General features: G+C 37.1%; 2 protein-coding genes across 2 annotated transcripts; one reads left to right on the top strand and one right to left on the bottom strand.

Annotated features, from left to right (window-relative positions):
- Positions 1 to 6811: 6811 nt before the first annotated feature.
- On the bottom strand, positions 6812 to 9350 carry macir (macrophage immunometabolism regulator). Its single transcript, XM_083899846.1, has 2 exons — positions 9275 to 9350; positions 6812 to 7546 (listed from the first exon to the last, which is right to left on the bottom strand). Exon 2 carries the CDS (start codon positions 7541 to 7543, stop codon positions 6929 to 6931), a length of 615 nt encoding a protein of 204 aa, XP_083755972.1. The 5' UTR covers positions 7544 to 7546; positions 9275 to 9350; the 3' UTR covers positions 6812 to 6928.
- Positions 9351 to 10825: 1475 nt separating this feature from the next.
- On the top strand, positions 10826 to 12704 carry phpt1 (phosphohistidine phosphatase 1). Its single transcript, XM_083910773.1, has 3 exons — positions 10826 to 11171; positions 11773 to 11900; positions 12074 to 12704. Exons 1-3 carry the CDS (start codon positions 11006 to 11008, stop codon positions 12164 to 12166), a joined length of 387 nt encoding a protein of 128 aa, XP_083766899.1. The 5' UTR covers positions 10826 to 11005; the 3' UTR covers positions 12167 to 12704.
- Positions 12705 to 12742: the final 38 nt, after the last annotated feature.

Consider the following 12742-nt stretch of genomic DNA (forward strand, 5'->3'; position numbering starts at 1 on the left):
AGGATTATTTTAGTTAAATTGTACATTATTGTCGTGTAGTTGAACAAATTTAGACATTTTAATAGAATTGTTTTTTATAAATAGAGAATAATATTAGCTGTGATCTTTTATGTGAAAAAAAACCTTAAAAATTAAACTCCCGTACAAATAAATCAAATTTTTTAAGTAATTTTCCCCCATTTTTACGTTTACTTTTGTTGATTTTTGACTTTGACGTTGTTTGTGAGTATTTTAGACAAAAAAACTACCAAACGTCTGAAGAATTATCTCACTGATACGAAGATATTTTGGTTTACACAACAAATGGTTTTGCGAAAAATAAGTCACGTCATTGTTTTTTAAAAACTTTACTGTCAAAAAAAGACGTACATAAACGTTTCTAAAGTCCCAAAAATCTGTCCTTATTTGATTCCGATGTCTTGTTTTTGTGATTTTCAGGTGGTTGGAAGCGATGCAGCGAGCGGTTCATCCCATCGCGCAGGTAACTTTTTTAAAATCTGCTGCAAAACAAACGAGCGTTTGCTCACGTTTGATTTTTGGGAACTTCGATACGCCGACGATACTGTGATATTTCTCACTTAACAACCTTAAAACGGCTTTTTCTAATCTGCTCGACTTGTTGACCTTGTTTCAGAACCACGTGTGGGTCGACGTCACCAGACACAACTCCAACCTGCCGCCGCTGGCCGTGAAGAACCCCGAGTGTCTCGGTCTGCTCCACAAGATGGACAAGAACAAGGACACGTGGCTGCAGCACTACTGCATCCTGAAGGACGGCTGTCTCTACCTGTACAGCGGCATCCGCGCCACTCACGCACACGGTACCAATGTACACATGGTCATTTAAATAAATCACCAGCTCTGCAGAAGCCTAATAACGAACATATGTATTAAAAAAAAAAAAAAAAAAGTTAAACTTTTGTTCAAATCTTAAAAAAAATATATATATGTTCCAACTTTCGTCAATTTTTTATCCAAAATTTTAATTTTTTTTCCAAAAGTTTTTTTTTCCTAAAAAATTATTTTTTCCAAAAAATTTAATATTTTCCAAAAAATTTAATATTTTCCAAAAAATTTAATATTTTCCAAAAAATTTAATATTTTCCAAAAAATTTAATATTTTCCAAAAAATTTAATATTTTCCAAAAAATTTAATATTTTCCAAAAAATTTAATATTTTCCAAAAAATTTAATATTTTCCCCCCCAAAATTAAATTTTTACCAAAAAATTAAAAAAATTTCCAAACATTTTTTTTTTTTCCAAAAACTTTTGTTCAAACTTCTTTTTCAAAAATGTAATGATTCAACTTTTGTCAATTTCTTCCAAAAAAAAATTATATTTCAATTTTACATTTTTTTTATATTTTAATATTTAAATCAATGTTTCAACTTTTGTCAATTTTATTCCAAAAATTTTAATTTTTCAACTTTTGTTCAAAACATTTTTTTTAAAAATGTAATGTTTCAACTTTTGTCAATTTTTTTTTCAAAAATGTAATATAAAAATGATGATTTTCTCAATGGGCTTTGGTGTGGGAGAGTTAGCGGTTTACGAAAAACTAGCATAAACTTCAGTTTCCTGTTGATAAATGTCGTCAAACAGTGAGATAAAGTGTTAACTATATTCTTAGGATGTTAAAAATTTAAGATGACGTAGATTTTGTTGAATTTACTCTTTTGATAAGTGGCTAAAAAATTAGCTTTTGTGCTAGCTCTTGTGTTTCCGGCTGGTTCTTCCAGTGTTTGTGTGTCACTTCCTGTTCTCTCTCTGTGTGTGGTCAGGTGGTATCTACCTGCAGGGTTACTCTGTGAAAGAGCAGCCGTACGCGTTCAAGAAATCCACCATCGAGCTGAAACCTCTGTCCGATGAGTTCAAGACGTTCCACCTGTGCGCCGAGAATCCAACCGAGAATAAACGGTGAGGATACGGAACTACTTTTTCTTCATTTTGGCATTGTTTTTGTTTGTCCTAAAGGTCAGCGCTGGTGTCCTCATGTCCTCGTGTCCTCTTGTCCTCATGTCCTCGTGTCCTTGTGTCCTTCCCAGGTGGATCGTGGCCATCAAAGCGTCCATAAAGAAGTGGCTTCCTCTGCATCGGGCTCTGCAGGAATACATGAACCGACCGGCGGAGGAGACCAGGATGTGACGCACACACTTCACACGTTTCATCCTCTCACTTTTTATTTATATTCAATATTATTTTTTACTGTCATCACTGCTCTCTGTGTTCTTTTGTAAATACTTAAACCTCTTTTTATGACTTAAATCAATCTTTTCTCTTTGTTAACTTGTTTTTCTGCAAACTCTGTACTTTTTTTTATACAACTCTCTGCTTTCCACTGTAAAACATAATCATGTACGCAGTGGACGAGACTAATAAATCCTAGAATCTAAAAAAAAAATGGCTATTTTAAGAGCATTCTCATTAAAAAACATTGAAAAATTCAACAATTCAACCAAATTCACAAAAAGGTCACCAAATAAAATAACATACTTAAAGGCGCCATGTGTAAGAATGTGGCCAAAAACAGTTACTACATTCAACTGTGAAAGATTCCACATGCTGAATTCACAAAAAAAATCATATTTGAATTTATGAATGTAGATCAGTGTTTCCCAACCCTGGTCCTCAGGGAACACTGCCCTGCCGTGTTTTAGATGTTACCCTGCTCCAAAAACACTTTTGTACTTGAAGTAGTTGAACTTTTATTCAAATCTTAAAAAAAAAAATTTATGTTTCAACTTTTGTCAATTTTTTTTCCAAAAATTTACTTTTTCAACTTTTGTCAAATTTTTTCCAAAAATTTTAATTTGTCAACTTTTGTTCAAATCTTTAAAAAAAAAATTATGTTTCAACTTTTGTCAATTTTTTTTCCAAAAATTTACTTTTTCAACTTTTGTCAAATTTTTTCCAAAAATTTTAATTTGTCAACTTTTGTTCAAATCTTTAAAAAAATTATGTTTCAACTTTTGTCAATTTTTTTCTAAAAAAATAAATATTTCAATTTTTACATTCAGATTTTTTTTAAATTAATGTTTCAACTTTTGTAAAAAAAAAATAATCAAAAATTGAATGTTTCGACTTTTGTCAATTTTTCCCCCCAAAAATGTTATGTTTCAACTTTTGTCAATTTTTTTTTTTCAAAAATTTAATGTTTCAACTGAATCAGGTGTTTTTGGAGCAGGGAAACATCTAAAACATGGCTATTTTAAGAGCATCCTCATTAAAAACATTAAAAAATTAGATTTAAACCAAATTCACAAAAAGGTCACCAAGTAAAATAACATACTTAAAGGCGCCATATGTAAGAATGTGGCCAAAAACAGTTACTACATTCAAATTCAAAATACCGAGGTCTTTTAGGTTTGGTTTTCTGACGTAACTGGCAACCTGTGGTTGCTCGGCAGCTGAGACTCTACTGACTGCAATGATTGGTAGACGGCAGTAGGTGGCGCCACATGCAAAAAAACATGATTTCAAAACATAAACATGATTTGCAGTCTGCAAAATATTGTTTTTAATGCAAATATTTTGGATTTTGGATATTAAGATTTATTACATAATGCACCTTAAACGTCAGTTTAAGTCATGTGACCTCTTCAGATCAACTCTCCCACACCAAACCCCATAGAGAAAATCATCATTTTTTACATCGCAGCAACACAGGAGCTCTCTGATAAAGCTAGGAACACAAACCACACATTAGACACAGATGTAAAACTGTTGGAAATAAGCTTTAATCGTCTAACAGTCATCAAGTAACACGAAGCGTACATTTTCCGTTTGGCTTAACAGAAGTGCATAAGAGTGAATTTACAGTGAGACAAGTTCGTACGACCCCCCCCCCCCCCCGCCCGAATTTGACATGAAAACAAGTTTCATATTTACAATTAATTAAGTGGCTCAAATCTAAGCCAGCTAGTCTCGGTGTTTCAGGCTAGCTCTCGGCACAGGAAGTGTCCAAATGTGTTCCGGGCCGTGCCAAAACTCGAGAGGGGGGCGTGCCGACTCCTCGCAGAGCTGTAAGTGTTCACATGGCTTGCTTTTCTTTTCTTTTTTTACATTTTTTGATTTTTTTAAATGTACAATATTGCAGCGTTTTACGGTCGTCGCCCCGGCGGTTGCCGCGGCGACGCGTATCACGGTGCACTGACGTCTCTGCGGTTCGTGTCCAACAGTGCAATCAGGTGCAGATTAAAAAAAAAGAAGAAGAAGAAAAGAGGGAGTTGAGGCATTGGATTAAACACATCCAATAATCCACGCTTACACACACACACACACTCACTCACACACACACACACACTTGGTACAAAACCAAACCAAGAGATGCAACCAAAATGGTTTTTCTGAAGCCAAAAAAAAACATTCCTTAACAATATCAACCAATCAGAAGAGACTGAAATTAGACTCCACCCATGTTAATCTATACATTTCACTCTCCATATGTAAAGGACGTGATGTCATGTGATCATGAGATTCACCAACTTCCAGACTTAACTTAAAGGGATAGATCGTTCTGAAGTGTGGTTGTTATGTTTTTTTTGTGTGCGTCAGGCGCTAGCTTAGCAAAACCTAATTATTAGTAATTAATTAATTAATTAATTAATTAATTAATTAATTTAAAATTAAGTCTATGACATATTAATTAATTTAAAAATTAATTAATTAAAAATTAAGTCAATGACATTAATTAATAAAAAAATAATTAGTTAGTTAATTAATTAATTAATTAATTAATTAATTAAAAATTAAAGCTATGACATATTTATTAATAAAAAAATAATTAGTTGATTAATTAATTTAAAATTAAGTCTAAGACATGAAAGTTTTATTGCGTTATCTCATCGTTGGACAGAGTTTTCACACTCACACTTCACACTTTCACACTGTAAACAGCTCACTAACCCCACACCAAATCCCATAGGGAAAACCAGCGATTTTTAAACCACTACATAGAGATGTCGTCACTCCACTGCTGCTTCCGTCGGTGTGTTTAAACGCGTTATTTTGCGGCTTCCGCATTGGAAATAATTTGTTTCGGATTCACCAAAGTGGCCCAAACTTGCTGGACGATGCAGCCGCAAGAGCAGCAGCTCACTGTGTCCCTGTGAGCTTAAAACGCTGATTTTCTCTATGGGATTTGGTGCAGGAGAGTGAGCGGTTGGCACAAACGTTCCCTCCCGGCTGTCCTCCAGTGAGATAAAGCAGTAGACATATTTTTCATGCTCAAGTTATTTAACTTTGCCTTTTTAAGTCGCTAAAATATGTTTTTTTTTAAACCCTCATACAACCACGCTGGAATAAACGGAACTATCCCTTTAAATGACTACAACTGTCATCACAATCAAAATCACATTTTTTTCTCTATTTAATGATAAAAAAAAAAAGAGGTTCAAAACACTGATAATAATTGACAGTAATAAATAAATGTAGCAACATAGTGAAACTTTAATCATACTATTGATAATGCAGAGCGTTAATCGTTAAATAAATCGTCCACAAGAACGCGGCTCCTCGCACATGTACAGGCCTGTAGCAGGTTAAAGCTCCGATCTGTGATATGTGCTTTTCCTCAGCGTCTCCACACACAAACACACGAAAACACCGTCAATAAATAGGTTCGCTAGTTATTGCTAAGTTTATATGATTCACATTGTTTTATGTTTTTTTTAACCACGCGCCTCGTTTCCACCAGAGTTTTTCCTTCCTGTCGCGTCTGTTATTTCAGCCAATTCAACAGCATAGAAGAGCAATTTTGTGGACAAAAAGTGATTAAAACTAAAGATAAGAAGTTCATGTTAGATTGAAAACTACAATTTTTGAATGAAAATGTCTTTAAAGTAAACCAACAAATGGATTCTAACAAATTGCCCCTTAGCTAGCTTGTTTTAAGCTAACTTCCTGTGACAAATAGTGTGTTACGTTGGTTAATGTGAGCACAATAGCTAGGTTCGCTAACTAGCAAGCTAATCTAGTCCATTTTAAAAAATAAAGACACCTTAGCAACATGTCCACAGACACCAGTGGGACAGTTCATCGTAGCAGCCATCTTAAACTGTGAAGTTGTCGCATAAAGAGCGCAATCTTCACAAATTACGCCACCTGGTGGTGCGTTGCATTTACATCGGAAAGTCAGACCTGTAAGTGACGTCACCTCCGACTTCATCGTGTTCCAGTTGATAAGTCGAGAAAAAAAAACTTGGGCTAGCTGTTTTTAGCAATAAAATACGATAACAAACGCTGCACATGTTAATTTGTACGTACAAACAGCGTAGCAACACTTGAACGCTAACGTATCTTGGGCTAGTCACCGTCAGCAATACCAGTCGTAACAACACTCTACGTGGTATTTTGCGAATACAAATAGCGTAGAAACATGTCGGCGAATAACTTAACAACAAATAAGTTCCCTTAACTGGAACGCCCCCTCAAATCGGAAATTCCAACTTCCGACTACAACTGGAACACCCCCGCTAAAAAAAGGATACAGAGGGGAATGCTAACAGCAGCAACGGAACGAAGAGGTTAGCCATAAAACATGACTTTAATGATTTTAATGAACCATGTGGTATGAATGAACAGTCACTAGCTCCTCCCCCAAGGCTGAAGAACTATAAATAAACGTCGGAACAGACGCAGAGCTGCGTGGAAACGAGGCGTTCAGGACCTCGTCACGGTGTGAGGACGGATTTAAGTGATTTCCCTCCCGATGTCACCTGTACGGCACGAGGCAGGAACCCCGGCAGTTAATCGTTTAACTGGATTATCAGACTGTCTTCGTTTAAGAGCCGCTTTATAATCTGAGTACAAAGAAACCGAGCTGGAAATAGCACCTAAAACCTCACAGGGTCGAGGGACGCCTGAAAAAACAACAAGAAATTAAAGAAAACAAAAACAAACAAAAAAAGAGAGGCCGTCCAGCGCGTTTCATGTCTTGTTCCTGGGGAAAACGCGCTCTCCTCGCAGGGTCAGGTGCTGCAGCTGGTACTGTAACACCTCAGTGTCCGACGACTCTTTGATGCTGATTTTGTCCAGATTAAGGTAATCCAGAGACTTGGACTGCGCCCCCTTTCCTTTGAGCAGACACAGCGGCAGTGGGGAGTGCAGGCTCCTGGCAGGTTCACTGGAGCTCGGCATGCGCCGCCGCCTCCGCCCGTTAGCCGCGGGGATGTCGTACGGTTGATAGTAGCGGTTTTTGGCCTTGAAGATGCGCGACGAGCGGTGGACGCCCAGGTCCGCGGACTTGGGGGCGCCGCTCTGGACGGGGCCGGGCACCGCCTCCGACACCGGACTCTTCTCCGGGGGGCCGTCGGACCACTTGTGGGCGAGTTTGAGGAGCTCCTCGCCGGTGGTGAAGCCCACCAGGTAGTTGGAGTCCATGTGCAGGATCTGGTATCCGGCTTTGATGGGGGAACACGGCGTGCTGGAGCAGCGAGGTCGCTCTGCTTCTGGTTTCAGCGTGGCTTTGAGCTCAGCCGCGGGACAGATGGAGACGTGTGTCCGAGAAACTCCGCTGAGATCCATTTCCATCCTGACAGACATGTCCTGAGATTAGAGAGAGACGGAAATCAGTCACCAACAACAAGACAAACAAGACGTACAAGATACAGTCGTAGATAGTTACACACAGGCATGCTATCGCTAAAACATGGCTATTAGCAAATATATAGACTTAAATACTAGACTTATGTCATAATATTGAGATACTAAATCAAAAATATCAGTTACTAAGTCATAATAATGAGATACTAAGTCATTATAATGAGATACTAAGTCATTATATTGAGATGCTAAGTCCTAATAATGAGATACTAAGTCATTATATTGAGATACTAAGTCCTAATAATGAGATACTAAGTCATTATATTAAGATACTAAGTCCTAATAATGAGATACTAAGGCATTATATTGAGATACTAAGTCCTAAAAATTGAGATACTAAGTCATTATATTAAGATACTAAGTCCTAATAATGAGATACTAAGGCATTATATTGAGATACTAAGTCCTAATAATGAGATACTCTGTCATTATATATTGAGATACTAAGTCCTTATAATGAGATACTAAGTCATTATATTGAGATACTAGGTCAAAATATTGAGATACTAAGTCGTAATAGTGAGATAATGTCATTATATTGAGATACTAAGTCATTAGATTAAAATACTAAGTCCTAATAATGAGATACTAAGTCATTATATTAAGATACTAAGTCGTAATAGTGAGATACTAAGTCCTAATAATGAGATACTAAGTCATTATATTAAGATACTAAGTCCTAATAATGAGATACTAAGTCAAAATATTGAGATACTAAGTCATAATCGTGATATACTAAGTCATTATATCGAGATACTAAGTCGTAATAGTGAGATACTAAGTCGTAATAATGAGATACTAAGTCGTTATAGTGAGATACTAAGTCGTAATAATGAAATACTATTTTGTAATTTAAAGATACTACGTCATTGTGAGATATTAAGTCATATTAATGACAAACTACGTCATAATAAGTTTATGTGCAATATAATGTGTTGATGTATAAAAACACAAACAAGGGGGCGCTCATTTACTAATCGATTATTGACCAATTATTCAAGTAATAATAATAAATACATAATTGATTCCCAAGTTGGAAATCCGACTTCCGACTACAAATGGAACGCACCATATTTGTGCGCCTCACACAACTGCGTTTAAATGATAATGATGGTTCTGAGACTTTAGCAAAATAACGATTTTAATTATTTATTTATTTATTCTGTTGTTGTATGACCATCCAGCACTACTGCTACTGCTGCTGCTGCCTGCCATGACGACGAGGCGGAACCGAGCCGAGCCGAGCCGAGCGAAAACAACATAAACATCACCACTGCAACAGGCCTCACTCACTCATTCATCCACACACACACACACACACACACATTGTTAAATGTTAGGTGAGATGACACAGTGAAAATGGCTGAGCGACCACCCACAGGCCCGCTTCATCCCGCTCCATCCCGGTTTATCCCGGTTTATCCCGGGCCTGTGCTGCTGCTGCTGCTGCTGCTGCAGAAACACACACCGGTACTTGAACACACCTCGAACCCGACATGCTTCTTTTTTTACGGCGACGCACCGACCGTTCGCCTTCGTGTTTGATTGACAGCTGGAGAGAAGGACGCGTTTACGTGACTGCGAAGATACCACGATTTTAAATTAAAAACAAAAAAAACACAAAGAAAGAAGCCGTGTTTGAACCGGGTAGAACCGGACTGGAGCACAGACCTGTTTAACCGTGTGATGCTCCGGTGATGAACCTGTCGTCGGTGTGTGTTCTCTCTCCAGCCTCCGCTCCCTGTGCTCACGGTTCACCGTTAGCTGTTCCGTCAACAGCGGAGGAAACAACACTTCCGGTCCGGCGTTTTTTCTGTTTTCTTTTTTCGGCCGACGACAGGAACCTTTGCTATGGAAGCCCGTTTCTGCCACATGACAATAAAATAAAATTAAATAATAATGTCTTAGTAATAACCCAAATAAGGCATATATTGAGATGCTAAATTATAATAATGAGATACTTAGTCATAATAATACATACTAGGTCATAAATATGAGATACTACGACATATATATGAGCTACTACCACATAAATATGAAATACTACGACATAAAAATGAGATACTACGACATAAAAATGAGATACTATGATATAAATATGAGCTACTATGACATAAATATGAGATACTACGACATAAATATGAGATACTACGACATAAATATGAGATAGTACGACATAAATATGAGATACTACGACATAAATATGGGCTACAATGACATAAAAATTAGCTACTTCGACATAAAAATTAGATATTACGACATAAATATGAGATACTACGATATAAATATGAGATACTATGATATAAATATGCGATACTACGACATAAAAATTAGCTACTACGACATAAATATGAGCTACTACGACATAAATATGAGCTACTACAACATAAATATGAGCTACTACGACAAATATGAGCTACTACAACATAAATATGAGCTACTACGACATAAAAATTAGCTACTACGACATAAATATGAAATACTATGACATAAATATGAGCTACTACGACAAAAAAATGAGTTACTACGACATAAATATGAGCTACTACGACATAAAAATGAGATACTACGACATAAATATGAGATACTACGACATAAATATGAGATACTTCGACATAAATATGAAATACTACGACATAAATATGAGATACTACGACATAAATATGAGATACTACGACATAAATATGAGATACTACGACATATTAATGACATACTAAGTCAAAATTATCAGATACTATGTCATAATAATGACAAACTAAGTCATAATCATTTATTTCATCATTTTGATAGCATAGCATCTGATGAGAATGAGCTACATATTCAATCATTTTGCTATATTTAATCATAATTATGAGAAAATATATCATAAATATCAGTCATAATAATGAGATATTTAGTCTCTCATGGGAAGACTTATTTTTTGCAAATGTGTATGGAGGACGAGACCTGACATCAATAAATAAATAAATACATGTATAAATGAATATAAATAAATACATGTATTTTAAATGACATTAAAAGCAGTGTGAACGTTGACCTTTGGACGGCGAAAGAAATGTGTAAACATTATCTCAGAAACACTGGCGTTTGTTTTTGTCTGCTACTCTTCCAGTCCGGTAGGTGGCGATAATGCGTTTAAACGCTGGTGGCCAACCGCCAATCAAATAATCAAATCATTGAACGGAAGTAAAAGAACCGGAAGTGCTGTTGTTGTCACAAACATGGCGGACCTAGCAAGATTGTGAGACAGTGTTTACCGGTGTTTCGTCAGTTTAAATTATAAAACGCTGTTGTTCAGATACGGAGTTTCCGCGGAACTATCGCGCTCTGTGTCGGGTCTTCGTCGTCGTTGTTCTGTGCGTGTTTTCGCAGCCGCTGACAGCAGCAGCATCTTCTTCACAGATGTGCACACAGACCAGAGCTGCGGCCATCATGGCCAACATAGCGCAGGCAGACATCGACCCTACCGGCGTTTTCAAATACGTCCTCATCCGCGTTCACAGCCGGGAGGAAGACGACGATTCTGAGGTGGACATAGTCCGCGGATACGGCTGGGCCGAGTACCACGGTGAGGAGGAGGAGGAGCTGCGACCAGGCTTTAACTCACTGTAATACGGTTAAAATACACGGAATACACATACACTTAATGTATTATTAAGTACACTGACATACAATGTTATTGTACTCGCGTGTAGAAATGTGTGTTTTTGTTTATTTAAAGTAAGAATTCGTATGTTTTTGCTGCCCTCTGCTGGACAAATCTGAAACACGTTTCTTCACCAAACGATGTGTTAAAAATACTCGGTTTTAATTAAATTCTGACAAGTTTAGCAACATAGATATGAGGTCTCCCAAAGATAAACCAATTACCAAATTATTCATCAATTATTTTAACATTTGATTCATTTAAGTAGTTTGTTTCAATGCAACACGTTAGTAGAATTTTTAGCTTCTTAAATGCAGATAACGTTGTGATTTATGACAAAATATCTTTGGACCAAACAATTAATTGACTGTGAAAATAATTGTTATTTGCAGCCCTTATATACATTTATGTGTGTGTGTATCATATTAGGATAATAACTAACTAACTAACTACTAACTTTATTGTTTTTATAGTTACACAACAAAGTTTTGTTTTCTATTTGCCCTCATTTCTTTCCTTGTAGCCGACATCTATGATAAGGTTTCCGAGGAGCTGGAAAAGGACGGCGTCCTGGACTGCGAGTGTGTCGGAGGAGGGAGGATCAGACACGACACTCAGGACAAGAAGATCCACGTGTACGGATACTCCATGGTGAGAGAAACCTGCAGGAAAACGATGAAAATGAACTCTACGACATTTGTCCCAGAATTCCTTGGAGCTAAAAGGGGCTTAAAGTCGCTATTTTTCTCCAGCTGCAAAGACAACAGTGCTGGAATTTATCTGAAATAAATTATTATTTGATCATTTGTTTCTTTGCCTTGCAGGGATACGGACGAGCGAACCACGCGGTCACCACAGAGAAGCTAAAGGCTCGGTATCCAGGCTACGAGGTGACGTGGAGCAACGACGGATACTGAGCTCCTCTGGACTCACGGCATCGTAGTGAACTGTAACTCACGTCACGAGACGACACGATATCTCAGTGTAAAACCTTAGAGCGCTTGATTTTTTTTTAACATTTAAGGGTCTTTTTTCACTCCTGAATTGACATATTGACATATGCACAGTCGGGCAGTTTTTTTTTTGCTCTGCTGTCGTCGCCTCACTGCACTGGAATTTAAACGCCTTTTTCATTTCATTACGACTAAAACAACACTTTGTTTGAACTTTTAATCACTAAACCTTTCTTTAGAAAGTCCAAGTTTCCCTCTGAATGACGACTAACAGGAAGTAAAAAGAGCCGTGGGTTACGTTTTGGAGGAAGTTGTAAGTGAAGCTCGTCACGCGTCGAAGTCTAATTACAATGTTCGTGTCATGATCGCTGATGTTGATAAACGAGAAACACCACAAAACCTGTCGCACTCTTCCTTGTTTGTTCCTCCCCGACAGCCCATAATAATCGTCCATCATCATCATCATCCTGCAGCTTCCATATCATAAAACTTCAGCGCTGAATTATTGTCAATCATGATTTCTTAATTAAAACACAAATA

Source organism: Microchirus variegatus (genome assembly GCF_963457635.1).
Source record: "Microchirus variegatus genome assembly, chromosome: 1".
Taxonomy (NCBI): domain Eukaryota; kingdom Metazoa; phylum Chordata; class Actinopteri; order Pleuronectiformes; family Soleidae; genus Microchirus; species Microchirus variegatus.